Raw genomic sequence first — 26,078 nt, forward strand, 5'->3', positions numbered from 1 at the left:
CTCAAAACATGGTATCTGGAAGCAGGCGGTGGAGCCCAGGCATACAGAGCACTCTGATCACATTCTTTTCCTTTCCAAAATGGACAAGCTCCCAGTAATGCTTCCTAAAAAAAAAAAACATAGTTGCAAGTAGAGGCAAAAAAAAAAAAAAAAGGGAATCCTAGTATATTTTAGAGCTGGTCTAGCCTTACCTAGATATCTTTTCCTCTGTCAGGGAAAAGGGATGCAGTGAAACAAGTGAAAATCAACTAGGAGCTACTTGAAGACATGGATCCCAGAACCCAAAATCTTACAGGAAATTAAAATGCTTGTAGTTGTGATAACTAGTCACACGGTGTCCTCCTAACTCCATTTTGGTCTAGTCCACTGTTTTTTTTCTGTGCCTGCCTGGGAGCCAGCCAGCGGGCAGTGCCTCCAGGAAGGGCTACGGCAGCTGGAGGAGGCACTGAGCCTCTCCGCAGCCTTCCAGGCTGAGCACAGGCATTTGCTGCTTTGGGTTTGGCACGGGCAAAGCATTTCCAAGCATGGAAAGCTCTGTCCTGGCTGAAGACAGTTGCTTCAGAAATATAAAGTGGCCATTTTCTCTTTGTCTAGGCAGGTTTTTCCTTTGGAGAATATTATTTAGGCAGAGGGAAGGATATGACCTAAATATAATGGATTGTAACCAGTTCTTTTTAGAAAAAGCCCAAAGGTTGGTATTCCCAAGCGGCTGCATTACCCAGAAGATGGTGCATGGCAGACTAAAGCTCCGCAGGCTATTGCCTTTTGCTGACCATTGCTGAGGCTGGAGGGCTGCGTTCGCACAGGGTTCACATGGTTGACACTGTTTGAGGAACCAGGTCAGGGCTGACTTGCTGATGGGGACACTGGGCGGATGGCTGGAGATCAAACAGCCATCAAAACTGAGGCAGTTTCCAAATCACCACCATCGAGGGGAAGRTTAGAAAACAGCTGGCTAAAAGAAAAAGTCCATAGTGTGCCATGCCCTTGCTTCCACACCACAGCTGCCCCAAGGGGTCCTGAACACCTGCAGACAGCACAGTGGGGAGATGGTCTGTGCAAAGGGCCCACTGATCCTGCTCATGGCTCATGGACACAGCCAGCGGCACTAGCTGGGAAAGCTCCGATCCCACACCCAACCTCTCCAATAGGTAAAAAATAAAAAAACTCCTCCAGAAGGCTTCATCGATAGGTTCTGTGGTTGGACACAAAGCAACAGCCCTCTCCCACYCCATGCACATGCTGCAGCCTCTAAGAGCTGCCTTACAGCCTGTGTACCTGGTGACGGACTTCCCTCTGTCCTTGTCACTCGTTTGCCATTGGCCTGTAGAGATACCTGCGGTGGAGAGTGTTTAGGAGGGGAAAAAAAAAAAGAAAAGAAAGAAAAAAATCCATCCCTTTGTGACTCTGAATCTGGCCCCAAATTATGATCCATGACCAAAAGCTATGAAAAGAGCTTGTGGAGACTTGAACAGTGTTTTTTTCCAAGCACAAGCAGTGTCAACCAGGGAACGTGAGACTCCTGAGAAAACAGGACGAATTGACTCCAAGCCTGACCACTGCAGATGAAATTTGTTGCATCATATAATCTGTTTCTTTACTCTGCGTTTCAGCCAGACAGGGATACTAAGATAGCATGAAACAGGCCGTTTCAGAGAGATCTCCAATCCAGACTGGGAGAATCAGTCAGACTGCCAGGATCACCATCAGTTTTATTTACTTTTTTTTCAGTGCTCTTCTAAGCCCTTTCCCAAACACTATACTCCACTCAGAGTAACCAAGGAGGGAATTTCAGCCTATAGGAGCAGATCAGTGGCAGAGAGGAAAGACACAGAGAAGGTTAAAATACAACAGCCGAAAGCTGTTAGATGAAAACGTTATTTTTTTAAAACAATCTGTGTACACTGGGGTTTTATAAAACCTCACGTTGTACTGCACTAAAAGTCAAGTGTTCACAGCAGAGCCAACAGACATGCAGTACAGCAAATGCTGTTACCAGCATTTTTAGCTACAAAGGCAGCCACCGAGCCAAAGGCAAACAGAAAAGAGGAGAGACTTGAATACGGTTTTAAGGAAATTCAGCTCTTTGGACTGGTTTGAATTAAAAATCCTTGGACTGGGTTTGTCATTTTCTTTTTGTGTGTGCTTTTTTTTCCTATTTCTTCTTCAAGAATGGTTTGTCCAAGGCCAGTGAGCCAAATGGCAATTTTCCTCTAGGTGGCTCTGTCCCCATTATTTTCTGCAATTCTTTCTCCGCACACATATGCACACGCTTTTTCTTGCCTTCCCAGCCCAGCATCACCTTTCCCTCGTTATAGTGGTCTCCCGTGTCCTAGCACAGTGCACCCCCAAAACACTTTACAAACAAAAACCTGACACTGAGCAGTGCTGCAAGAAGCGTTTTGGTTTTTTTCCCCATCCGCTGGTGAAATGCAGGCACCCGTAGGGGGAGTCACTAGCCGCACTCGTGGGAGCAGCCACGCAAGTGGGTGCAGAGAAGCAGGTGCTGCCCACTGGATTTCACCAGCCCAGCGGGACCACGGCCAGGGTGCCACAGGGGCTGTGATTGCATCCGAGCAGACACCTGCGCCCCAGCCGTGTGCATGGCTCTGCAGAGCAGTTAATGCCTGCGCTTGCAAAAAAAGGAGGTGCAGGGCCCGGATGCACTGGATTTAACCAGAAACCTGGAGACACGTGTGCGCACACACACTCGTGTGCCTGAGTATGCATTGACTGCTCTGCTGTTGCAGTTCAGCAGAAATCATTGTGTCTCTGTTGGCCTGTGCCAGCTGTGAATCTGCCCCTCTCTCCTTACACAGAGTATTTCACGTCCCAGCTGAGAGCACGTGGAACAAGAAGAACAGAAAAGCCCTCCAGGCTTTGTCAAAGAGAAAATGCTCCATCACAGTAACACCTTGCTGGCTTGAAGCCTCCTTCCCCAGGCAAGGGGAGAAGGACTGGGAAGCTGGAAGAGGAAGGAGAAGAAAAAGGAAGGGGGAAAAAAAAAAAAAAGGGAGTAATTTCAAACAAATGAAAAAGCTTACATTAAATTATTGCTTTATTTATGGTTCTATGCAAGTCTCTGACATGCTCCACCCTGCCCCCACCAACCCAAGACTCCAGGTCCATTCCCCAAACAGCTCGGTAAGGAGGAGAAAGACCCAAAGGGATCCTGCCCAAATAAGGAGCCTTCCCAAGACTTGGATCTACAGAGGAGTCTCTTAGTTGAAAGAAAGTCACTAGACAAGCCAAGCCCTCAAACCCAGCAGCATCCTGTCCCCACGAACATCTACTGTAGATGTCAAAGTGGGGGAGGAAAAGGGAAGGAAAAGCTCCAGCCCCAGTGTTTTGTGAGGTGTCCTCCCTCCAGACCAGGTCTGAACGAGGCATCCGGATGTGGAGCAGCAATGGAGAGAGGGCCTGGGGGAGGCGGCGGGAATGAACCGAGAGATGAGTATGGGCTGGGAGGAGAGGAGTTGTGATAAGATGAGAGTTATCCAGCTCTCCATCACCACTCCCCCGGGCCCACCCTCATCGGATGCGGAGGTAAGAGGGGATGGAGTAATTGAAGAGCAAGTAGTCCATTTTGTATAAATTAAAGAGTCTCCTTTGGTAGAAGGGGCTAATGTCCTGGAAGAACTGGGCTGTCATGTCATCCGTCGTCCTGGTGGTCTTGGATGAGGATGGGAACTTGACAGTAGTGTCAGCCCCGACCAGTTGGAGGATGTAGTTGGCATCTTCCACCAAGGTCTCGTACTTGCCCACCACATCGTAGTGGACAATGCAGGGGTGGCACAGCGAGTGTACCCGCTCCCAGTGCTCGTTGAAGGGCTCTTCCCGCTGTGTCCGTGGATCCAGCAGGTAGTAGACGAACTCCTCAAAGCGCACATCGTCCCCGCGCTCCAATGCCTTGTCGCTGGGCTCCTGCCGGTGCCGTCGGATGATTTTGGTCCCGTAGCGTTTGTGGAAGGCTGTGTTGTAGCTGCGGGTGAACTTGTTGCGGTATGCCGAGACCAGGCGCTCGAAGGGCTCCCGCACAAAGATGAACTTGAGGTAGCTGCGCAGGCGGTGGTTTATCTCGGGGATGCTGTACTCGGAGAGGGTGCGCAGGTTGGATGAGACATGGGCCTCATTGGCGGGGATTTCCAGCGGGTCTTGGTATTTGCCTTGCCCCGTCAGGACCATCATGACCCGCTTCCAATTAGTGCAGGCCACTTTGGGCACATAGCAGTAGAGCAGCCCATGCGTATCATCCACCACCAAGTGCCGCAAGTCATCCGGCCTCAGGAGACGCCGTTTGCGGGTGTAACGGTTGCAGATGTTGCTCAACAGCTCCCGTCTCTGCTGGTGAACTGCCTGCAGCGATGACTGCTCAAACTGGGGACACAAAAGAGATGGTCACTGGTTTGCCCAAGCTGAATGTGGCCTAGACACACCACCTGGCCCACAACAGTCCCCATGACCTTCCCTTCCCCAGGTCGAGGCATTCACCCACATGGGATTTTTGGGGACAGCATTAACTTTGAACTCAGCTGGCTTTGGCGTAGTTAATACTTGGACCTGCTGGGGGCAAAAGAGAGAACAAAACGTGATGAGGATCAGGATAAGGAGACAAAGTCAAATGTGGCACGAGTGAAGAACAGGTGGCACAGAGAGGCCTGCTAACCAAATATTTGCTACAGCTCCACTCCACACACACTCRTTGAGTTAAAGCTCTCCCTTGCAGTTACACCAGTCCAGGCTGAAGGCTGTCAAGGTGCTGACTTTGGCAGGGGAAAAGGGGCGTGCATGGCCCCGTTGCCCCACAGGGGAGACCAACATGCCCTGCTTGCTGGCACAGGGCCCCACGCACCTCCTGGGTGGGCTGTGCGCACCGCTCTGCGCTGCAGGGAGGCATTAGCACAGTCTTGCATGGAGATGATGCATGCTGACAGGCTCGGTGCAAACACGAAAGCCATAGGCAGCAGAGGCAGAAACGGGGCACACGAGTGTGGGCATGTATGCTCCCCCCCCCCCCACATGGAGCGGGGTGTTGCCAAGAAAAGGTGAAGAGAGATGGGTGGAGAGAAACAGTCTTTAACACAGACAGTCAAATCCTGGGGAGCTGGAGCTGAGGGTTGGGTTACAGCAAGGGATAAAGGAGAGGCGTGAGGTGCAATGGGAGACGGTGGCACTGGCTCTTCCTGAGGGATCCTACAGCCTCTGGCTATGTCAGCACCTTGGCAGTAAATGTGCAGTGCGGGGAGCTACCACACACGATGTCACGAAGCAGAGTTGGAAACTGCCTGCCAAAGCCATTACGCCCGTTGGCTCACCCCRCAGCCCCTCATGGCTCGTACTGGCAGCCTTGCCGCGGGGCTGGACAGTGTGAGGAGCCCCCGCCTGCCTTGGCCACGCTCCCGTCCTCCCTCCTGCTTCTCCTGTCATGTTATCAGCCGGTTGAGGAGAGCAGATGCCCCAAAGCATCCAAACCCCTTTTCCTGAGGGATTTGCCTTTCTACACAGGTCAGTCTAATGTCACAGGCCGTTTGCAATCTCCCAGTCTCTGCTGCAACAGCACGATGGAGGCAAGGGCTCCAGCTGCAGCCCACCAGCTCCCTCCTGTTGTCTTCCCTGTATGGGTGGTGGCAGAGCCTTGCGCTCCTTCCCAGTCTCAGCTGCTCCAGGACCGCTATGATGCTGAAGGAATTAGATGTGATGGCACCAGATTCCGATGCTGAAGCCCCCCACATTTGGGATAAGGTGGGGGGGGGGGTGTGCAAATTTTCCAAGCCAGGACAGAGGGTGCAGATGGTACAGTTCAGTGGGGGTCTACAGAAGTGTGTACATATGTGTGTGTGAGGGGGTTTTTTTTTTAGTTCTTTTCCTCCTCTTCCCCTTTTTGATCCTTGCATCAAGGCCCAGCAGCTGCTGGATCAGCTTCCTAGAACTCAGATTCTCCCTAAACCCTTCCCCAGCTGACACCCCCCCCCCCCCATTTGGGGAAGTGAGGTTTCCTGTCAGAAGTACATCAGAAACTCCGAAATATCATTAAAACATCTGAGAAAGGAAATCATTTCCAGGAACTCAAAATGGGAAGATACCCTCCTCCTCCTCCTCCTGCCCACTCACTCATGAGTTTTGCTCACTGACACTGGGAGAAGTTTCAAGCTCAGTCCCTGAGGCCCTTGCTGGGAACCTCCAAGCCTTGCCCCAATGCTAACGACCCCAAGCCACAACCACAGCTAAAACGGCCTCACCACCTGTTTCCTAACCCAGGAGACGTGAGCCCATGGGGCTGTTGCTTTAGCGAAAGCAATGGCCCCATGTTGCAAGCCGAAGGCGGTTTCCATTTTGGGACGTGCTCCTGCAGACAGTCTCCTGGCGTCACACTGCTCCGTGGAAATTGCCTCTGGCCAGCCTATTTCTGCTGCCTGCAGTTCCCTCACTGCTCATCCGGCCCCTCGGTGCCTGTGAAGCTCAGCAGCAGACTGTGAGGGTGGTACCAGCCCCAGCCTGCCACACTTTGAACTGTTTTCCCTTATTTTCAGCTCCACCACAAGAAGTCCAAATTTCTCATCCACAAAGAGCATCCTTCACCAAGCCTCCCCGAGGGCTGCCTTTGTGAACCTCTCTTGTGCCAGCTCATGCTGTTTAGGGGCAGATGTTTGCAGGCCAGGCCAGGAGCTGGTGAGACCTTGGCCTGGGATGGCATCAGGTGCTGCGGGTGAGAAGCACAGCTGGCTGGAAGGAGAGAATGCAACTGCAAGACAAAGGGCAAGGGTAGACCACGCTGGAGACGCAAGGGCAGAGCTAAGTGGGGAGAGCACAGCAAACAACCGATTAGATGGGTGTCCAGCYGCTGCAGTCACTACCTCCGTTGCAACTGATGGCTCCTTCAGTGCCCAATCCCTTCAGCCCAGAGAGAGGCGAGGTGCAGCCAGATGCATGGGTCCCTTCATCATTACTGCTGACAACTGTCAGTCACTTACAGCATGCCAAAGGACACTCTTTGCCAAGCTTCAGCTGCACCCTCACCTCTCCCTGGGTGCCTGGAAGGTTTATTGAGAGCCATCAGAGCCCAGAAGAGGTGGCGCTGCAGAGATGGGGCTTAGTAAAACAGCTGCCAAGAGTTTGGATACTGAGCTCAACTTCCTGTCCCATGGATGGAGCAGACCCTTTGCTGATAGTGCAGCACTAATGTCTGGGGTGAAAGCTCCTACTGGAAAGGATTAGCCACCCTCAGACCCTTCTGCATCTCATTTCCACAGTGGAAACAACCTTGCCCAGGCCACCTTGGTGACCACTTTTCTTCAGGAACCTGCATGGACAGTAACCTGTGAGAGGACCAGGAGAAATCATCCCATCTCCACAGCACCTCCTTGCCTCTTCCAAGAGGGAAATGATGAGGGAAAATGTTCAGCTGGAGCAAATGCAGATCAGTCGACTCTAACTGACATCCGGAGATGATTCTGACAATCTTGGCTACTTGGAAATGAGGACCATCATAGTATCCAGGGATGTAATAAATTGCAGTTGAAGGGGCATTTTCATGGAATGCTGCCTTGTCAGTGGGCCAAAGCTTGGGGTAGAAATTTCTCTTTCTGGGTTTTGTTTGGAAGCAACCCTCCACATTTTTAAATTGGAAACTGTGTTTGCAAGTGCTTAAAAATAAAAAAGACATTTTAATGATGTTATTTTTTCAGGTGTTTTTTCCCTGCACTTGCATAATTCAAAGCTATGGGACTAGAGAGACAGACAGACAGACAGACACTGTCTGCAGGCATGGCAACAAATAAATGTGACTACTTTTCAACAGCTGCCCACTGGATTAAGTGTATGTCTTGCAGTTATTTCAGAGCAAAATTGCTCCCTTCATTTCCTTCCCTTTAAAAGCCAAAAAATTAAGTATCACTTTAAAGGAAACAACATGACGACATTCCAGCAGCATTAGGGTTTGCAGACGCTATGGCCAAGGAAGTCCACATCTGCCATTTTTCCCAGAGCAAATGAAATTTGTCTGCCTATAGACACAAAAGCACCAGCCTAGACAGTAACACAAAGCATCACGGACGAAAAGGGGCTCTCGCTCTGGCTGCAGTGGGGGCTGCTGACAGGCTTTCCTGTGGCGTTGTCTGCATTAATTCGCAATGATAAAGAAGAATATGAGGGAAGGGGGCAGCAAGGAGTTAATATTTCCTTTGTGCAGTATGACTTTGGGGTTAACTGAAGAGGAGCCTAGCGGAGGTATCCCAGGGACATCGCTGGGGTTGCTGCACCTCTCCAGGCCCCTCGGCTGAGGGCATTAGCAAAGGCTTGGGTCTGCCTTGCCCACCGCCGTCCCTGCCGCATGCGGTCCGGAGCCTTGCCTGGGAGCAGGGTGGAGCGGCGGGATGGAAACTGGAGCATGGGGCTGCTGCGCCGGCTGCCGGAGCCGTGCCAGCCTCGCAGAAACCTTCCTGCATCCCGTCCCTCCCTCCGCCGGCAGCCAGGAAACCAGGGCCGCGCCGCCGCCGCTGGCCCCAGCGCCGCTCATCCATCCCTCCCTCCCTCTGCGGCCCGCCTGCGAAGCCGGCCACCAGCGGACAGGAGCCCAGGGAGAGGCACGTGCCCAGCGCCGAGCCGCTCCCCGGCAGCCGCACGGACCGTCTCGCCCGGCGGCCGCTGGGCAGCGCGGGGCTGGAAACACGCGGCGGGGGAAAGCTGCCGCGCGAGGGTGCGCCAGCCGGCTTCGCCCGCTGCTGCTGCTGCTGGAGGGCTGCTGGGGAGGGCAGCGCGTGGACGCGGGGGCTCTTGCTGCGGCCTGGCCCGTTTTACACCGGTTAAAGGTCTGGTTTCCCGCGGGGCTCCCTGCGGGGAAGCCGTGGGCGAGGATCCCTCTGCCCAGCTAAGTCTGGCTGCCAAGGGGAAAAAAAATCTTCCCCTGGTGGGGGTGGGGAAATGCAGTTGAAAACACAAACACGCCCTTTGCTGGGCTTCAACCGCAAAACCCCAAACTCGCAGACAGCTGCGAATGGCAAGCGGGGACGCCTTCCTCGACGCCTTCCTCGACCCTGTCTCTCCGCGGGTCACGGCGCTGCCGGCTCAGCTGCCCGCCGGGGAGGGCTGCTGCAGCCGGCACGGGTGACTGCTCGTGCGCCTCGTGCAAGGCGCTCGTGCTGCTGGGGCTATGGCTTACGTGCAGCGGATGCACGAGCTGGTGGAGGACACACAAGCTGGCCTGGATGGGACAGCTCCCATGTCTGGGCTGTGCCCAGCTGCCCCTAATTGAGCAGCTGCAGCCAGCACAGGCCAGCGTGGCAGAGAGGACCGAGAGCTCCCGTGTCTATAATCCCTTTGTGGCTGAGACCAGCTTCATCCATATGGCTGCCAACATAGTAGGGCTCTATCGATTATTAGCCCAGAAAGTGCAGCAATGATGCTCTTGCCTTGCTAGGACAGCGCAGAACTTGCTTCAAAATCCTCAGACGGTGACATCTCAATGGGTTTGCCCAGCTACAGTAACGAAACCATTTGCCCAGGGATCAGCAAGGGCCATAAGCAGTTTTTATCAACAATTATTCCCCAGAGCGGTGCAGTTTTTCCTTTTGAACACAGCCAGCGGTTCGGGCCTCRTGGCTGGTTTGAAGCAGTGAGTGCCCTGCACACTAGAAGGGGCAGAAGAAGGGCTCAAATCCTGCCGCCTCCCGCCCCCATCTCCCTCTCCCCATCCGCTCACCTGGTCGCTCTCGTACAGGGCCTGGAGCGGGCTGCGACCGGCCTTCCCTTGCCAGGTGGTCCTTATAAYCCTGTCTTCTGCGGCTGGAAAAGGAGCGAGAAAAAACAGAGGTGTTGGGGGTGCTGCTGCCCTCACCCCCCTCAGGGCTTCGGGGCTGGTCAACAGCCAAACCCGCTGCAGCCCTGCGCGGCCCCGATGGTGTTCACAGCTCCTGGCCGAGGGAGGAGGCTTCAGCTGGTGGGGGTTACTGCGCCCCCGGCACAACCCACGTGCTCTTCACGTGCCATGTTTAATCGTGTCACGTGCCGGTGACATGTTAACGGGCAAGCAAGGCAAAGCAGTCTGAACTCAGGATTTGCGGCAACAGCAAAAGTCAAGCCACAAGCAGCTTACCCACTGCCCCTTCGGGATTCACTCTCTGGAGGCCAAAAATTCCCCTTGGTAGCCCAAGCGCCTACCCAGTGCTCTGCAAAGACTGCATTGCATTGCAGCCACCCAAACCCCTGYACAGTCACATGTGCACATTTAAAAGAAGAACTTTAAAACATATTTTAAAAATCAGAATAGGTTAATAATCATGTTATTAAGATGCAAAAATCTCTATCTCTGTTGTCAGTAATTTATGAACTACTGAAAGTTTGGAGGGTTTTTTTTTGCACAACAGATGCTGTTTTTCCATTGTCATTTCTACATTCACTCAATTTGAATGGAGTGAAATCTGATCGGTTTGATTTGGTGCCTTCTGAACAATTACACTTACTTATTCCCAAATGCTATCAAAATGTTAAGAAGTGAGTGGACTGCAGATGCTGCATAGGCTGGGTTTTAGTCAAAAGAAAGGATTTACTTCTATGAAATKAAAAATTACAGACAAAAATTCTGTTATATGGGACTTCAATTAAGAAAAAAATGCCCCTCCCTCTTATTTTTTCAACAAAACCTGCTTTTAAAGATCAGCAGGTCTGGGCTTGTCCTTTAAACAAATAACAGGCCATAAATAAAGACAGCTGCTTGTTACAGTTTCAGGAGCAACTAGGAATAGTTTGATGCATGCCTATCTGGGAAATGCCGCTTCCTGCTGGCTGCAYCAGCAGGGGAATCACAGACCAGGAGGCAAGAGGACCAGGTCCAGCATCACCGCTTCCCCGCAGGACAGGGAGACGGCAGCTGTGCTCGGCAGAGATCAGSGGCAGGTCTAACACGGGCAGCTCTGTGCTGAGCCCCAAGGGGCTCAGAGTTTGCATTTCCAGGCTCAGCCACACGGTAATTAGCAGACAAATTGTTCAGATGCTTCACCTAACTGTGATAAGTCCTTTTAATTTTTTATTAGATATTTTCTTTTTTCCTTCCRCACAGCAATATTCCCTTGAGTATTTGGGGCTGAAGACAGCCATCTCAGCAACTCCCTCCCCTTCTCTGCCACGCAGATCTGCTGCTTTGAAGTCGGAGGGTTGTCTGCAGCAATAGCAAACATGAGGCTGGATYTGGCCTGCCTTGAATGCTATGCCAGTCACCGAGTCAGTGACAGATGCGCAAGTTCTCATGCTCATAAATTATGTAGGGATGCAACCACTTTCCTAGCTATGAAGAAAGTGATTCAAATCTGACCTCCTGCCTGCTTGAATCTGCTGAGAGCCTGAAGCCATAGATGTAAGTGATATGCGGCTTACCTCAGCCAAGGTTAATTTAGAGCCCAAAGGCAGCAAGTTAATGACTACACCATGAACTCATTAAAGAGTTGTCCACTRTGGCAATGGCTCCTAACTCTGAGACACCAGGGATCAGACCAGGGCGTCCACTGCTGGGAGCTCTCGGCCCAGGGGAGAGCCTGGGAAGGGCAACGGTGTTACCTCTCAGCAGGCTGGGGTTACCTGGTGTTCGCAATTTTTTCGTGCTCAAGCTGGGGAAAAGAGGGTGAACCAGGAAGGTGAGCTGGGGATAGCAAAGGAGGAAAAGTTAGGGATCTAAATTTAGGGTTCTAAATTCAAAATCAGCACCATCTACAGAAAGGAGGATTAGGAGATGGCATTGAGAGCCAAGGAGGAGAGAGGGAGCTGGGAAGATGGAAAGATGAAGGAGGATGGTAACAAGGTGTCCTGAGAGCCCCTGCATCTCTGTCCCTGGCCAGCAACTCTCTGCAAAAGCCAGCTCTAACTTAAAAGCAAATCCTGCTTCCCAAGCAGCATCACCATGAAGGGTGCTCAGCCCCTGCTGACACCATAGGCAAGGGGCCACCACAGCTCAGTTGCTGCTCAACGTTGCTTCAGACCCCAGCCTCCACGCCAGGTTTCACTGGAAGAGGAAGCAAAGAAAGGGGAAAGTGTCCGCTTCGACTGCAATCTCTCAGCCCCAAACTGCCAGGGACCTGTTATCCAGCACTGCCTGGACAGGAAGAATCAAACCACACGGCCTGGCTAGCCCGACCTTAACGCAAGGAGCGAGTCGGGGGGAGAGGTGTAGGCTCTCCCTTGCATGAACACCTCCTAGCAGCTATATCTGGTCTCTCACCTGCCAGCTGCTTTTCATATCTGACAGTCTCGTCAGCAGAGGATACCACGACAAGTTCAGTAGTCTCGTACGGCAGGAAGAGAGCTGAAAACAGCCTAGGCTAGAAATGAGAAGGTTTCTAACTGTCAGGGTTGTGAGGGTCTGGAACTGTTTTTTACAGAAGAAATGGGGCATAAATTACATCATGAGTTTTAAAATGGAAGAGGATGTTTTTTCTGAAAGGGATGATAGGACACAGTTGCTTGGGAGATACAGTGACCTGGGAGGTCTTTCCAATCTTCTGGCTTCAGTTTCTGATCCTACAAGGACCTTCTAAAATCTCAGGGGGATGTATTGGTGGAGGGCAAAACATCTCTCACCAATTATTTCTGTTAATGTGAAGGTTTGTAACACAGAGAGCTTTTGCATCACAGTTTGGGGGTCTGAACTTTCTCATTCGCTGAGCACCACRAAGCAAAAACAAATCTGTTATACAAGCCCAAGATGGATTTTTTTTTTTTTTTTGGAACCAAAATAACCAGAAGGAAAAATCCAACTCTGTCTTCTTTTTAGGGTGCTTATAATATTTTGCTTAAATGAAAACTACTCCAAAGTACAAAGTCACCAGGGTCTACGCTAAACATAAGTCTTTCTTCAAGCCATAATTAAGGGGAAACGAATGACTGACTTCACAAGATTTCATCACCAGTGAATATATGCTTGCATGTTCATGGGAAATGACACTTCCTGCAGCGCTGGATTGATCAAGACATGACTCAACATAAGGTACAGTTTCTTCCTCAATCTCYTGTATCAGTTACCCCACAGGAGGGTGAAATGGCATCTGTGCTAACGAGATATAAGAGGAAGATCTAATGTACACAGCACAGGGCTGAGATACTTGCCCCAGTGGTCCCCCCTTTCCCTTTTTCAGGCTTAGACATTTGGAAATGAAAGGGAATTAGACTGAACCCTTTAAAACTATGCTCACCGTATCTTAAATCTGCAAGCAAAGTGTATTAAACTCAAGTCCCTTTCCTAGCAGTGGCTGCTAAACTCCTGTTATATTTAAGAACGTGACCCCGCTGCGGTCTGTTTGCAAGCACTGTGCACCGCAGACACTTGCCCTATATTTAGTAAAAGCAACGTGGAGGCGTTTGTTTTCAAGATTAACACGTACATCAACCAGAACCTTTTTCGYGAGGGACATAAACAAACTGAGAGTGGTTCAGGCTGACCTGAAGCTGCTAGAAATGCACACAGCTTGTGCYGGCGCTGCTTAGGGGAGCGTGGAAAATGCGATCCCAGGGAAGTATGGGGCAGGGAGAGGGCACGGCTGGGAGGATCAGACTAGCTCTGCAGGGTGCTCTTTAGGGCGAACAAAAAGCAAGGCCACAGCAATGCAGGGAGTGAGCAGGGGTAGAGCAGGTCGGATCTGCGCTCTGACTGCTCTGGGCTGCGCCTTTGAGTGCTACTGAGGCAGGGGTATAACTGTGGCCAGGGACTTCTCCATCTCACAAGACTCTTGCCAACAGCCTAAGCAGAGAAGCTGCAAAATGAAATTTCATCCAGGCTCTCGCCAACACAAGATCTGGCAGAAAACAAGGCACCTTCTCTGAACAGCAGCAGCTCCCCCCCCCCCCGCCCCAGTCCCTGTTCTGCTCATATTGTACAGGGTTCCAGGAAAAAAGGGAAAAAAAATTAGGAAGGCTGCGCCCAGGTGGCTGGAAGAGCCCTGGAGCACTGAGCTGGCGCTGGGAAGAAGCCAGCTCTCCACATTCACTAGATCTTGACAGTTTTTGCTCTCCAAAGCGATGACACCATCCCCTGCACGGGGTGCTCGCCAAACCCTTCAGAGCAAAAGTCTGGACCGATGGCAGGTTTTTACAAGCGCTCCAACCACAGGAAGTTTCCTAACTCAGAAACCGTCTGCTTGTTACATGCTGCGTCCCAAGGAGAAAATTAAATGAGCTCTTGGCTGGGCCATTAGTACGAGTGTACGAAGACAGTGTTAAAACCCTCCCTGGAGGGGGAGAAGCAGCGACAACACAGCTGTGCACAACTCAGTGAGGCATCACGATGGACATTTGTGAATGCGGCGGGGCAGCAGCCGATCCACCTGCCCGGCAGGAGCCAGGGCGTCCTTCCCTTGCCTGGAGGGCAGGTGTCAGAATGGCTGCAAACGCCCTCAGCCAGCGGCGCGCGCTCAAACAGCTCGCAGAGGCAACCTCAGGCCTCCTGCTCCCAAGGCATCCGAGATCGCCAGGAAGAGCAATATGGGCCATAAAAGCAGCGCAGAGGCCAGGGCTTCTGCGTCCTCCATGAGCCTAGGGGAGGCAGTCTCCACTCATTTAACAGACAGCATGGGCCTCCTCAGCCCTGGCTTTGACACCTCACGCTGCCCCATGATCCAGAGCTGTGGCCAGCCCTGCTTGCCTTCCCGCAGCCCCAGCACCTGCAACATCTCTGCCAAGGCACTTCTCTCTGGGTCTTTCCCATGTCACCAGATGCAGGGTCCTCATCGTGCAGCTCTACCAACACAACTCAGCCCTAACTTGAACACCATCCCTCTTCCCAAGCTACTCCATCCCAGCCACCACATCATGCACAATTCCACGACACTCTCCCATCCCGGGATCTCTCCCTGGTCTGTCCCCTACTTGCTTTCCCAATCCTGGCCTTGCCTTCACCACCCACCCCAGAGCAAGCAATGGCCTACCTTGCAAAGGCCGAGCTCAAGGGGATCCCACAGACTCCTGGCTGACATGCACAGCCCAAACCCTTTTGCTGGAAATAAAAGGAAACCAAATGTGCAGGGGGAACAGAGGAAAGGCTTGATTCTTGATCTGTGCCTGTTCCTTCCATTAGGTTTGGGATGCAGCCAGGACTGCAAGGAGGAGGGAGGAAGGGGGCAGACGGGCAATGGCATTTACGCTTCCCTCTTCTTCCATTCCTTCTGCTGAGAATGAGTCAGTCATGCCATCCCCTGTACAGTTGTGGTTTACCCATCGCTGGGATGCTCCTGGGACTTTAAGCAGTTTGGGAAGGCCAATGAATATTGAAACATATGACAATGGACTTATGACAGTGAAACATATGACTGTGCTGCATTTTGGCATCACAGCCCTAAGTACAGCAGGATCTTCCATCATGGGGGAGCTGCCAAGATCTCAGCATCTTGGCTTTCCTTCTGACTTTATAGCTTGTTACCGAGGTTCCCAGATTCCACCGCATGTGATGGTAATCCTCAGAAATTTAGCAAGGCCACAGTTGCATCCGTAAGCAGGGATGTTACTTAGCCAAGGCATATCCAGTTTCTAAGTGAGAGAAAATGTCAACCTTTGGCAACCACTGGATCACCATTTGGATAACAAGTATCAAGACAAGCTATCAGGATATGACTATGATCCAAACCCAAACAGTTTTCCAATGAGACAAGCAGAAGGAGATATTACATTTGCCCTTTGCATCCTCAAAGGATGAAGCAAGGGAATAGGAGTGATGCACAGCGGGGGACAGAAAACCCATTGCTAAGGAAGTAATGCTAATCAGAACAAAAAACTGAATGAGAAGAGCCTGAAAGGAAGCTCAGGAATATTTTGGAGACTGCTGTGCTACTGGTGCCTTCAGGCTTTCCTTTGGAGCTTGAAAAGGCAATGTACTCCCTCCCTCTTTTCCTTCTACAGCCTAGATTTTAGTACTGTTTCCATCAAAAACAAAGCTATTATCTTGCAGCAATGTGACATCAATACCACTGTAGGATCTGGGGTTTAAAGAACCTGCCAGCTCTCTTTGGAAAAGGAAATGGATTTTAAAGCTGTGAATATTTAGGTGTATTAGCTGATTATGGAGACAATCAGTCACGTGTGAAGTGAGGGAAAGATTGGCTCATGCCCATCTCAGATTTCTGGAAGCACTAGTGAAAGAACTTGCAATTCTGGCTGCAGAGGCTCTTAATTATGGAGGGTGGTTCTGTGTGACCACAACAGTAAATCCAGTGCCTGAATTTTAGAGTTTGGCTAGGAGACAGGATTCAGGCAATGACAAGCCTGTTAGTCTGACATCAGCATTACCAAGGCCCTAGAAAACAGTCTGAAGGAAAGAAAACAATTAAAAGATGTGGGAGCAATTGGAAAGAGGAATAAAATGCAACATGGCATTTACTAAGTGCAGATCATACCTTAGCAACCTGACCTGTCAATAAAATAAACCATTTCTGTAGATCAAGAATATATGGTAGATCTTCACCCAGATATTAGTAAAGTATGAGATATGACATGCCACAGGAAATAATTTTTTTCARTCAGAGACAAAGTTTAAACCAGGAACTGTAAGGGACACAAGCAACTGGAAAGCAGGTTGCACTAGAAAGGGAAAATGCTGAGCAGGAGAATTTCTAGTGAATATATCTCAAAGATTGGCTTTGGGATCAATACTTCAGGAATGAGCTTAACATAAAAATAGAACAGAACTGATGATGGACACAGTATTAAAGAGATTGCCATGGCAGGGGGAGACTGAAATACCAAACAGGGAAATTAAAGCTTTGCCCTGGATGAGAGAACTGGAGATGCAACACAATTTAATTAACAGTGTTGGAATTTAGCAGTTTCTGCTACTTTGCTGCTGGAAATGGCAGGAGGTCCCAGATGCATTAGTTAAGAACTATCAGCTGCCAGTGTGACACAGTCATGAAAGAGGCAAATGAAGTCCTAAAATATATCAGGTGAGGCATTTCCCATAAAAGCAAAAAACCCGTGAATACTGTTATCCAAAGCACTGGTGACCTTCATCTGCAGCACTGACAGTTCTGGTGTCCTGGGATGGAGGAAGCTGGCTCCACACTGAGCCAAGTGCAGAGGAAGACTCCTGAAGCAATCAGGCAGGTGAGCACAGCACTTGCTGTCCCATGAGAGACTGAAARGACTTGGTTGTGCCTATGAGCCAAGGGGACGTGGCCATTTCCTGGGAATGCACCAGCAGAGAGGGACAGGAGATGCCTTGGGKGCAGGACACCTTTGGGCCATCTGCTCAGGTGCCGAGATGCGTGACTCTGAGGGGAGGACTGGAAACCCCACATCAGTGGGATTTTGGCSAAGACACAGTGGGAGGAATCCCCACTCCTTTAGGGACGGAGGCTGAACTTTCAGGGATTTTCCAGGCTGGGCTGCCTGGGCCCCAGGGCCACGAGGAGCCAAAAGCTCCACTCCAGGCCTCTACTCCTATATGCTGAAGAGGGTTAACACCCAGAGATTCGGCACTCTGGAGACTACCAGCCAAGGGGAGTGGAGAGAGAGCCCATGTGCTAGGACCTGAGTACACACCCTGAGGGTCCCCAAGGAGTTAATCCTGACACTATCACTCATCTCCACGCTGCTGTCTCAAACCCTTACCTTCACTTCCTGTTGTGTCTGCACAAAGACCTAAAATAAGAGAAAAAATAATTGTGGTGCCTGGCCATCCAAAATGACTGGTCTGGGTGTTAATTACAGCCTGTGACTCCCAGAGGATGAGTGCGAAAGGCATTTGTTCATACTGTAGGGAGACCCAGTTTTCAGGGCAGCCCCTCTTTAAATGGGATGCTTTCTCTTAGCTGAAATTTCAAAGAAACTCTACACATGATGGGGGGAGGCACATCTGAGGAACTCTGGATTTGAACATAGGATAAGGTATCAGTGACATGAATTGACTGCTGGGCTCTGAAGCACACACGGAAGTCAACTGTGCAGCTACTGCAAGCCTGAAACAGGGATGTGAAAGTCCAGAATGGAGGAGCAAGGGAGGATTTGTGGAGGAGGTGGGAAGTGAGGGGAACACCACCTATATGGGGCTTTACAGACTCTGGAAAAAAGGAAGCACTCCTACCCTTACTGTTTCATAGGGGAAAGAAGTGTTTACAGTGGGAAACAAATGAGAGCAATATTAGCCATTTTTACCAGAAGGAGTAACAACACCCAGAGCTCTATGGTCTAAAGGGATCTGCCTTAAAACCCTTGCTTAAAGCCATGGCCACTGGAAGATCTAGAAATTAAGACCTGGATCTTTGTGGCTGCTGATGCCCACAGCAATGAATTTCTCCAGATTTTGCTACTTTTGACTCCTCTCTGCTATCTGTCAYGAATGCTGAGTGAGTGCATTGGTCGTAACGGTGACAGCTCACTCAGCCCTGACTGCAGAAACACAGCCCCATTTCGCTAAGACAATCTCCTTACTATTAAAATAACTGCACCCAAGAGACATGGAGTAGGATCCTGCCATCTAATTTAAGAGAGCATATTGAGACCGCATTGTTCAAAGCCAAATCCTAGCTGCAGTCACTGCCTGCTGAATCTGTCCAATTTTCGATTTTAACATCCAAGAGGAAAAAAAAAACAATAAAAAAAGAAAATAGAGCTTGACAACAGCAGTGATGGATCCAAACACATACTGCAGTTGAGCTCAGCTTTCTCACCCAGTTTGATAGGGAAGCCTGGGACACATGGCCCAGTTGGCAGCTGGAGGATTTGACACTGTCAAAGGATGGSTCATGTCACAGAGGCCAGAAGAGCATGAGGCGATTCCTGGGCAGTGGCCCATGGTCTGCATGAAGAATGATCACTGTGCACRTCCAGGCCCTCCCTGGAAGAATCAGAGGAACAACTGAGGCAAAAAATACTGGTTTCAAAGAAGCAAAGCTCTGGCCCTTTTGCCTCTGCTCGGACCAATGGAGAATACATTTGTTCCATTGCCACCTAAGCACAACAGCTGATTGCTGGGATTTTTTTAAAAGATACTTTTAAAAGGGAGGATGATGTGGGATCCCAAACACCAAAATCCTACATCAGACCTACAAACTTACGGCGATGAAGACACTGACCACAGTTTAATGGAGATCACCACATAAGCGACCCKTTGCTTTCTTGCGTGCTGCGTTCAGCTGTGAGAAAGTGTGGCAATTCTGGCATTTACATGCTTAGATATATTCAAACCTAAGGGAGCACCTCTGGGAATTAAAAGCAAAAAACATTCTAATTTTTATTCTTATGGGAAGGTTTTGATTTGGGAACACGAATTTTTGGCTTCAGCAAACAGGCAATCCAATCTATTTAGACTCCTGTGACTAATCATTGTTAGTGCATCTAAAAAGCCAGGAACATAGACAACACATGCTTGCTGAATTAAAATGTTAGAGAAGAAAGAAAAAGAAATCTAACAGCACCACGTGCTCGATTTGTTTAAATGCATCCTTCAGCTTTGTGAATTCAGACGCAGCCACCTCTGCTGGGGAGCTGGAAGTGAAACAAGAAGCAGGAAGTATAACCGGCTGGGCTTCATTGATGCTTTCGCTCCTCAAACCAGCTCTGCGGCTCGCTGGCTTGCCCCRAAAAGCTCAAGTCTGCTTGAACCTCTTGTCTGCCAAGGCTGAAGATCCCCCCCACAGTCATGTGATGTGGGGAGAGGAGGGGGAGATGTGTCTGCTGTGTTAGCCCACGGGATAAAAGAGCAACCACAATGCAAGAGTGCAGCAAGACGTGTTTTCTAGCAAGGCTCTGCTCAGTCGCAAACCATAGCTGTACTGCAACGCCTTGGCTTCTGCTCACCCGGTGCAGTGACTGCTTGATTTACTGTCCTTAAAATATGGTAAACAGACAGAAACCCTAACCATCCCCCAACTGCTATGTCGCTTGAAAAGCTATCTCCAGCAGGTTATGTGGGCCCCCGACTCTCACTGACTTGCTGTACCACTAAAACATCTATTCTTAGGGCCATGGTTTGCAAGGTAAAAGGGAACGTCCTGAATACTCTGGATGCAGGACACAGGCTTTGAGACCACAGTATGGGAAATCTGGGGTGGCTGGCAAGCTACAGAGGGACCTGGTTGAGGGTGCACAGGAGAGTGATACCACACAAATGTGGGAGCTGTACCTCTCACTGAGGGAGATCAAAATGCACCAGCCATAGCTAAGAACAATGTTCCCTAATCTATAGGATATGACAAATGATGTTTTGTCCCCAAAAGAGAAATGATGATACAACAACTGTGTACAAAGAACTCAAACAAGTGCTTCTTCTCCTGCCCAACCCCAACCTTTACCTTTCTCAGTATGCAAGGGATTACTGAGAGACCTGAGGGATGCAAGAGACATTTCAGACTTGCCTGAAAGCCTCCAAACTTCTGCCGAGAAGCCTGCGGGAGCAGCTGGGGCTGAGCGGGTTTGGAATGGGCTCTCTCGTGTAGATAGCAGGTCAAGTTTTTCCTAGATTTCCACAGCTGAGGTTTGTCCCCCAGACCGCTGATGAGTATCTCTGCACTTTGTTTACACTCCAGCGTTAAGAGTTGGAGCCCCTTGGGCGTGCTCAGAAGCACCGGGTGGCCTCCATGCCCCATTCTGGCAGATACTTGACAGCAAAGCACATACAGGGCCGGGCGTTTTAGGGGGACAGAGCATTTCAAGATGAACAGCAATGTTCAGACAGGCATGAGCAATAGCAAAAAGTAACCAGAAAAGACACATTTCGATCTTTCCCCAGGCATCTTCCATGCACACCACTGATGCCCCAAGCGGTCATCTTACAGAAAAGGGGAGAGCTCGCATACACAACCTGCAATAACAACAGCCCAACCCACCACGCACAGTTCACATTTGGCAGGTAACACATCCCTTTGGAGTGAATGCTGTATTTGACCTTTTTTGTTCATCTTGGGGGTATGCCAGTGTGGGGTGAGCAGGAGGAATGACGGAGGAGAGCTGGCATCAAAATGCAAAACTCCATGGCTCTAACATTTACAACACAAATGTATGTTTTTTGTTCCAGACCCACATCCTCCGCAACTGTAAGATTAGCAGCTTGGAAATGCCAGTGTTTTAATTGCTAATGGCATACCCATTTTTGCTTCCTGTTGCATTGTATTTTTTTCCCCCAGTTATGGCTTGTTTAATCTGTTCTGGCTAGAGACAAAGTCCTTTTACAGAGACTCAAAACAGACCTAGGTGATCATTCGTTAGCATCAGTGGGTGATGAGTAAGTGACTCTCCACTGTAGGAGGTTWTGTGGATGTAGGCGACGAGTTGCCATCTGATGCATCCCTATGTAGTGTGGTCACAGGCAGATCCGCCGCAGTCTGCCTCAGATATTCCCCTTGCTGACGAGCAAGGCGGCAATATATAACTCAGCCTATTCCTGACAGCCTGCCCTTTGCTCTACAGGCCAGGCCTTGTTAAAAGCTGGCTGGTTCTGCATTTCTCTCCGCTGAGGTAGAGGCGGTGTAGCAGCAGCTGTCTGTCAGAGGTGTCTGTCTCCACTCGCTTGCTAGGGAAAGGGAATAACCCTCCATTCTCCATTGGACCTCGCTCCGGTGTCACCCATCCCATTTCCTGCAGCAGAAGTGGCGCCCCACAGYGACAGGGCATCCAGGCGAGTAGAAGTACCTTCCACTCGCCTGCTCCAGAGCATTTTCTGGAACATCAGACTTCATAACAAAGCCAAGGGGCAGGATGCCTCTGAACTGAATAGTTAGGGACAGATGACGTAGCCTCCAAAAAAAACTGCGCAAGGTGCCCAAGCCCAGGCCTGGCAGCTGTCTCCATCAGGACCCAACCAACATCACAATCCTGTACCCCTCTCCCTGATGGTGAGGGCAATGGGAGCATTAGGAGCAGGACCTTCAAGGGAAGCCCAAAATCTGTAGCTGGTTCAACCCCTGCAAGGGTACTGGAGCAAATCACTCCCAAATAACCCAGCCAGGGTAGGGCTACAGCATATTAGAAAGGTAGGACTGGAGTTGCCTTTGCGATCCTGCTTCCTTGAGCAGATCAGTGGACAGACACATCCCTRCCCCCTGCAAAACCACCACGTGGTTTAACTGAATCCCTCCATKTCACCAGTTGAGCCACAACCCCCAGGTGCTGGCAGGGGGCCTGAAAGCTCAACTGTCCAGCCGAACCTGCTGGCTACGCATCTTCTCCCACCAGCACTGCACCCTATCTCTCAGGCTCAGAAATTGCCTCCACATAACTTGGTTTTGGGCCATACAACTCTGACTTATTTTCAAGCTGCCATGGTGTTTAGCATTGTGTCTCTCTGGACATCAAGATGAGTGATCCCCATCTTCTGCCCCTAACACACTCCCTGCTGTAATACAGCCTTGAGAGCCAAACCCAACATGACAAACCCAAGTGCTACCCCTGCTCTGGTTGGCCCTTCTAACATACGAACTAGCAGGCAGCTGGTAACATTTGAGCCTCCTTACACAACCCGATGCTGGGTGTCCTGGAGCCTAAGCCAATTCCTACCGTCTTGCTCCTGTCACAGGAGAGAGTAGCRTGGCGCCAGCCAGCCTCAGCATCAGGGGCACGCGGAGCACTGCCTGCACACAACAGCCTTTTGAGAAAGAGCTCCCAAGCGTGAGCCAGGGACTGAGCGGCTCCGGAGTGAGTCCCTGCCAGGGCTGGCGAGGGAACGGTGCTGGCACCTCTCCCTACCTTGGATGCCCTCAAGAAGGATAAAGGTGCCAGCGTCCTCCTCCAGCAGGAGGAGATCAGGGCTTCATCCCCCATCTCTGCCAGTGCCTCCCTCCAGGAGGAGCCTGGACAAGTCATTTCTCCCTCGGGAAGGGAGGAAGGACAATGTYGATCTGCCCTGTCCCTCCATCAAAGCGGACACAGGAGTTGTTTGTTCCTGAGAGGCAGCACCATTTACCTCCAGAGGATTTACAGCCTGGGCAACGCTGTTGTCTGGCTGTTGCCAGCCCAGGCAGCTCACACCACTGCTGAGCTGCATCCCCTCAACAAAGTCTGATCTCTGGCCAGGTCCTGTCTCCCACAAGGAGCATCTCTGCAGCTCAGTGGTTGTCACTCCTTGTCACATCCCTGGAGGGACGCACAGACAGCAGAAATACGACTGTTCTCACAGGGGTGGGGAGCAAAATGCACCAGAGGTGACCTGCGAGTCTGAAAGCTTGCCTGCTCTTCCATCAGCTGGCTGAATGGAGGAGATTTCCTTTCCCCCACAGCTATAACGCCGCTGCTACAAGCTTGTATAAGGCACTTCCATAACTGCCCCCACATTACGCAGTGGGCTGGTATCCCTGGGAAAACATGTATCCGTTTGCTTGGTGGCCAAGCTCATGTAAAAGGCTGGTGGCCAGCAATGGATTATTGGGAGTTTTGGATCAGATGGTGCAAAATACCCTTATTTAGAGGGCTTGCTGAATCAGGCAAATATAGGATCGTGTCCAGAAACATTCCAATAATGGCAGTCTAAGGCCTAGGCCTCCTAGGACTGCTTCCTGACTGAAGAGGAAGCTATGCAAATGTTCCAGTTCATGTGTTCCTGATTTAAAGCTGTTTCGTTCAGCAGAAATTAAACCAACCGAGTGACTTGAACTTGGCTAGGTCAGACAGAACCAAGTCCCAGCAGTGCAGGGATGCTTGAAAGCTTAGCTCAGGCTTTTCTTCCACTGCTACACATTTTCTACCACCCCCCCTAGCCCTTTGGAAACAGCCAAACCAAATAATTAACCCCCCTCCCCTCACCTCCCGGCACATAGAAACTGCAAGAGGGCTAAACAGAGATGTGTTGCGAGGAGGTTACCCGCAAAGCTAAGGGAAAAAACACAAATAAAAGCAACTTGGAGGAAGCCACCTCCGAGGCAAACCTGCACGGGACAAGACAGAACATGCACACAAGATTTACACGAGGAATGGCCCATGTACAAAACAACGCACTTCAGCAGTGAAAGACAAATCTCCTCTCCCATTAGCTCAGACAGAGGAACCCCACACATATTTCTGTACGGGAGACACATGTACTATGTGGAACTATATGGTTCTATATGGAACCCACACATATTTCTATATGGTTTTGCAGCACCAGAGGCACCAGTGTTGCCTAAAAGTGATTCTTTAGCCACCATCATAAAGTGCCATTTCAGAACAAGATGGGACATGGGCGCAGGGGAGGGGTGAAGGCAGTGCAATGGTCCGCCTTCTTCCTTTTCTCCAGTACCTGGCTAAGACATGCACCATCCTTCTGGTGCTGATGGAGGGCTCCTGCCAGCCCCTATCACCCACATCCTCCTCCCCAGAACTCTTTCCCTTCTCCCAGATGACTCTTATTTTTTCAGTAAGCTTCTTGAGGCCAACCCCAGGCAGCCACCGATGGCTTTTGAAGGGTGATGGGGCTCCCCAAATGCCAGCACCCCATCCTCAGCAACCTTTTTCAGTCTCGCATCCCAGCACTCCAGTACCTCCTTCCTAGACACGTTCTTCAGAAGAGTTGCCATGGGCAGTGATTTCTGAGGTGATGCCTCTGGCCTCTGAGAAAGCCTTAGGGGCTGCCCAGTTGTACAAACCTCCTAGAAAAGAGGGAAAGGAGTGTTTTTCAAGCTCCTTCCACAAAATGAACAAACTCCACTGCTAATATCCCCAACCAGGACCTGGCATCTCCTCTCTGCCTCTCAGCCCTATGATAGATGCCCACCCAGTACTGTGCCAGGTACGTGCTATCTGGCACCCACACAGGGTGCTTTTCCCAGGGATGCTGCTGTCCCCTACTCCTGCTTGCCTGCTGCCAGCAGGCAACATGCTGGACACATCACAGGTGAAAGTCACCCCCTGCAAATTTTACAATAGTTTTGTTTGCACCACTGAGACAGAAAAGGGATACTGCAGAATTCCAATAATCTGTGGGTTTTCCAAGGTCAAAGTCGGCCTCACATGAATACCTCCTCAGGCCCCAGCACAATGAAATCATGTATCTGTCCAGAAAGAGGCATTGGGAAGACCTGGGAGCCAGAAGAGCCTGATGGTTTGTTTACAGATAGCTTTTCTCCCACAGTCTGATAATGTAGTCAAGCATCTCCCAACTAGCAATCACCACCTTGTAGCTTCTCCAGAGACCCAGGGCTTGAGTGGCACAACTGGATGGTAATGACAGCCAGGCTCCCCTGCACTAATGGCAGTGGCCTGCTAGCCAAGAAACACACTGTAACGAGGGCTGATGAGTCACTGTTTTACATGGGATAATTTGACAGACAGCACGGCGTTCAACAGGAAAAAGCATTTGTTCTTCTAGGGATGAGCCCTGCTGGCTGGAAGGCAGCGGTCCATGGACAACAGAGGGAGAGGGGGGCAGGATACATGCAGGCAATGTTAGTTCAGGAYGTGGACTAAGTGATTCTGTATGGAAAGGGGTTGATGGGAACAGCCATCCACAGGAGTGAGCACACGTCCTGTTCCCATTCCAGCCAGGCAACAGCTGAGGCTGCCAGAAGCAGCAGTGGTTGTGGCGAACATCTGGGTGTGGAAATGCAAGGCCTCAGGGAACTGAAGCGGGCCCAGAAATACAGGCACACCTGCCTCCATCTGTATTTCAGATCCCTGAGGTCTGTACACAGTCGCCTCCTGTCTGGGACCTTGACCCTGGGGCTGCAAAGAAGTGCCTCTGGCATGTTATGGAGGGAGATGGAGTGGCAACAGAACCACATCATCTACTTGTTGGATGTGGGGGTATTTACACCATCCACAAAGTGCAAACTACTCCCAGCATCGGGACCCTTGCATACACAGAAACCTGAGGGCAGAAGGCATACGAACAGTCCCAGAGCCCAGAGCATATTAAATGCATGCAACTTCCAGCCTGCTGGGGAAAGGCAGCCTGACGCTCCCTTGGCATGGGGTTGCAATGCCCCTTACTCATAATGCTGTCACCCTGCCCACGAACATTTCCATGCTGAATGGCTCAAGCCAGACACCATAAAACTGCAGACAGCAGATAAGGGTCATTCAGCCTCCAGCACTAAGCGCCACTAGCACTAAGAGCCACCAGACTTCAGGTTTCTCCATCTGGAGCTGACTCAACACAAACAAATCGACTTTCATAGGAAAATGTCTCAGCCCAGCCTCCCTGGTGC

At 50.7% G+C, this 26,078-nt stretch overlaps 1 protein-coding gene across 1 annotated transcript in view; it reads right to left on the reverse strand.

Moving 5' to 3' along the window:
• Positions 1-1,137: 1,137 nt before the first annotated feature.
• CHST13 (carbohydrate sulfotransferase 13) overlaps positions 1,138-26,078 on the reverse strand; it is a 41,039-nt gene continuing 16,098 nt past the window's right edge. Inside the window, exons 2-3 of the mRNA XM_026055061.1 lie at positions 9,698-9,780; positions 1,138-4,377 (exon numbers count right to left, since the gene is read on the reverse strand). Of these exons, the coding sequence (XP_025910846.1) occupies positions 3,532-4,377; positions 9,698-9,780 (929 nt within the window). The 3' untranslated portion in view covers positions 1,138-3,531. The remainder of the gene's footprint in view (positions 4,378-9,697; positions 9,781-26,078) is intronic.

Source organism: Apteryx rowi, unplaced genomic scaffold (genome assembly GCF_003343035.1).
Source record: "Apteryx rowi isolate R43461 unplaced genomic scaffold, aptRow1 scaffold_98, whole genome shotgun sequence".
NCBI classification, from domain to species: Eukaryota; Metazoa; Chordata; class Aves; order Apterygiformes; family Apterygidae; genus Apteryx; species Apteryx rowi.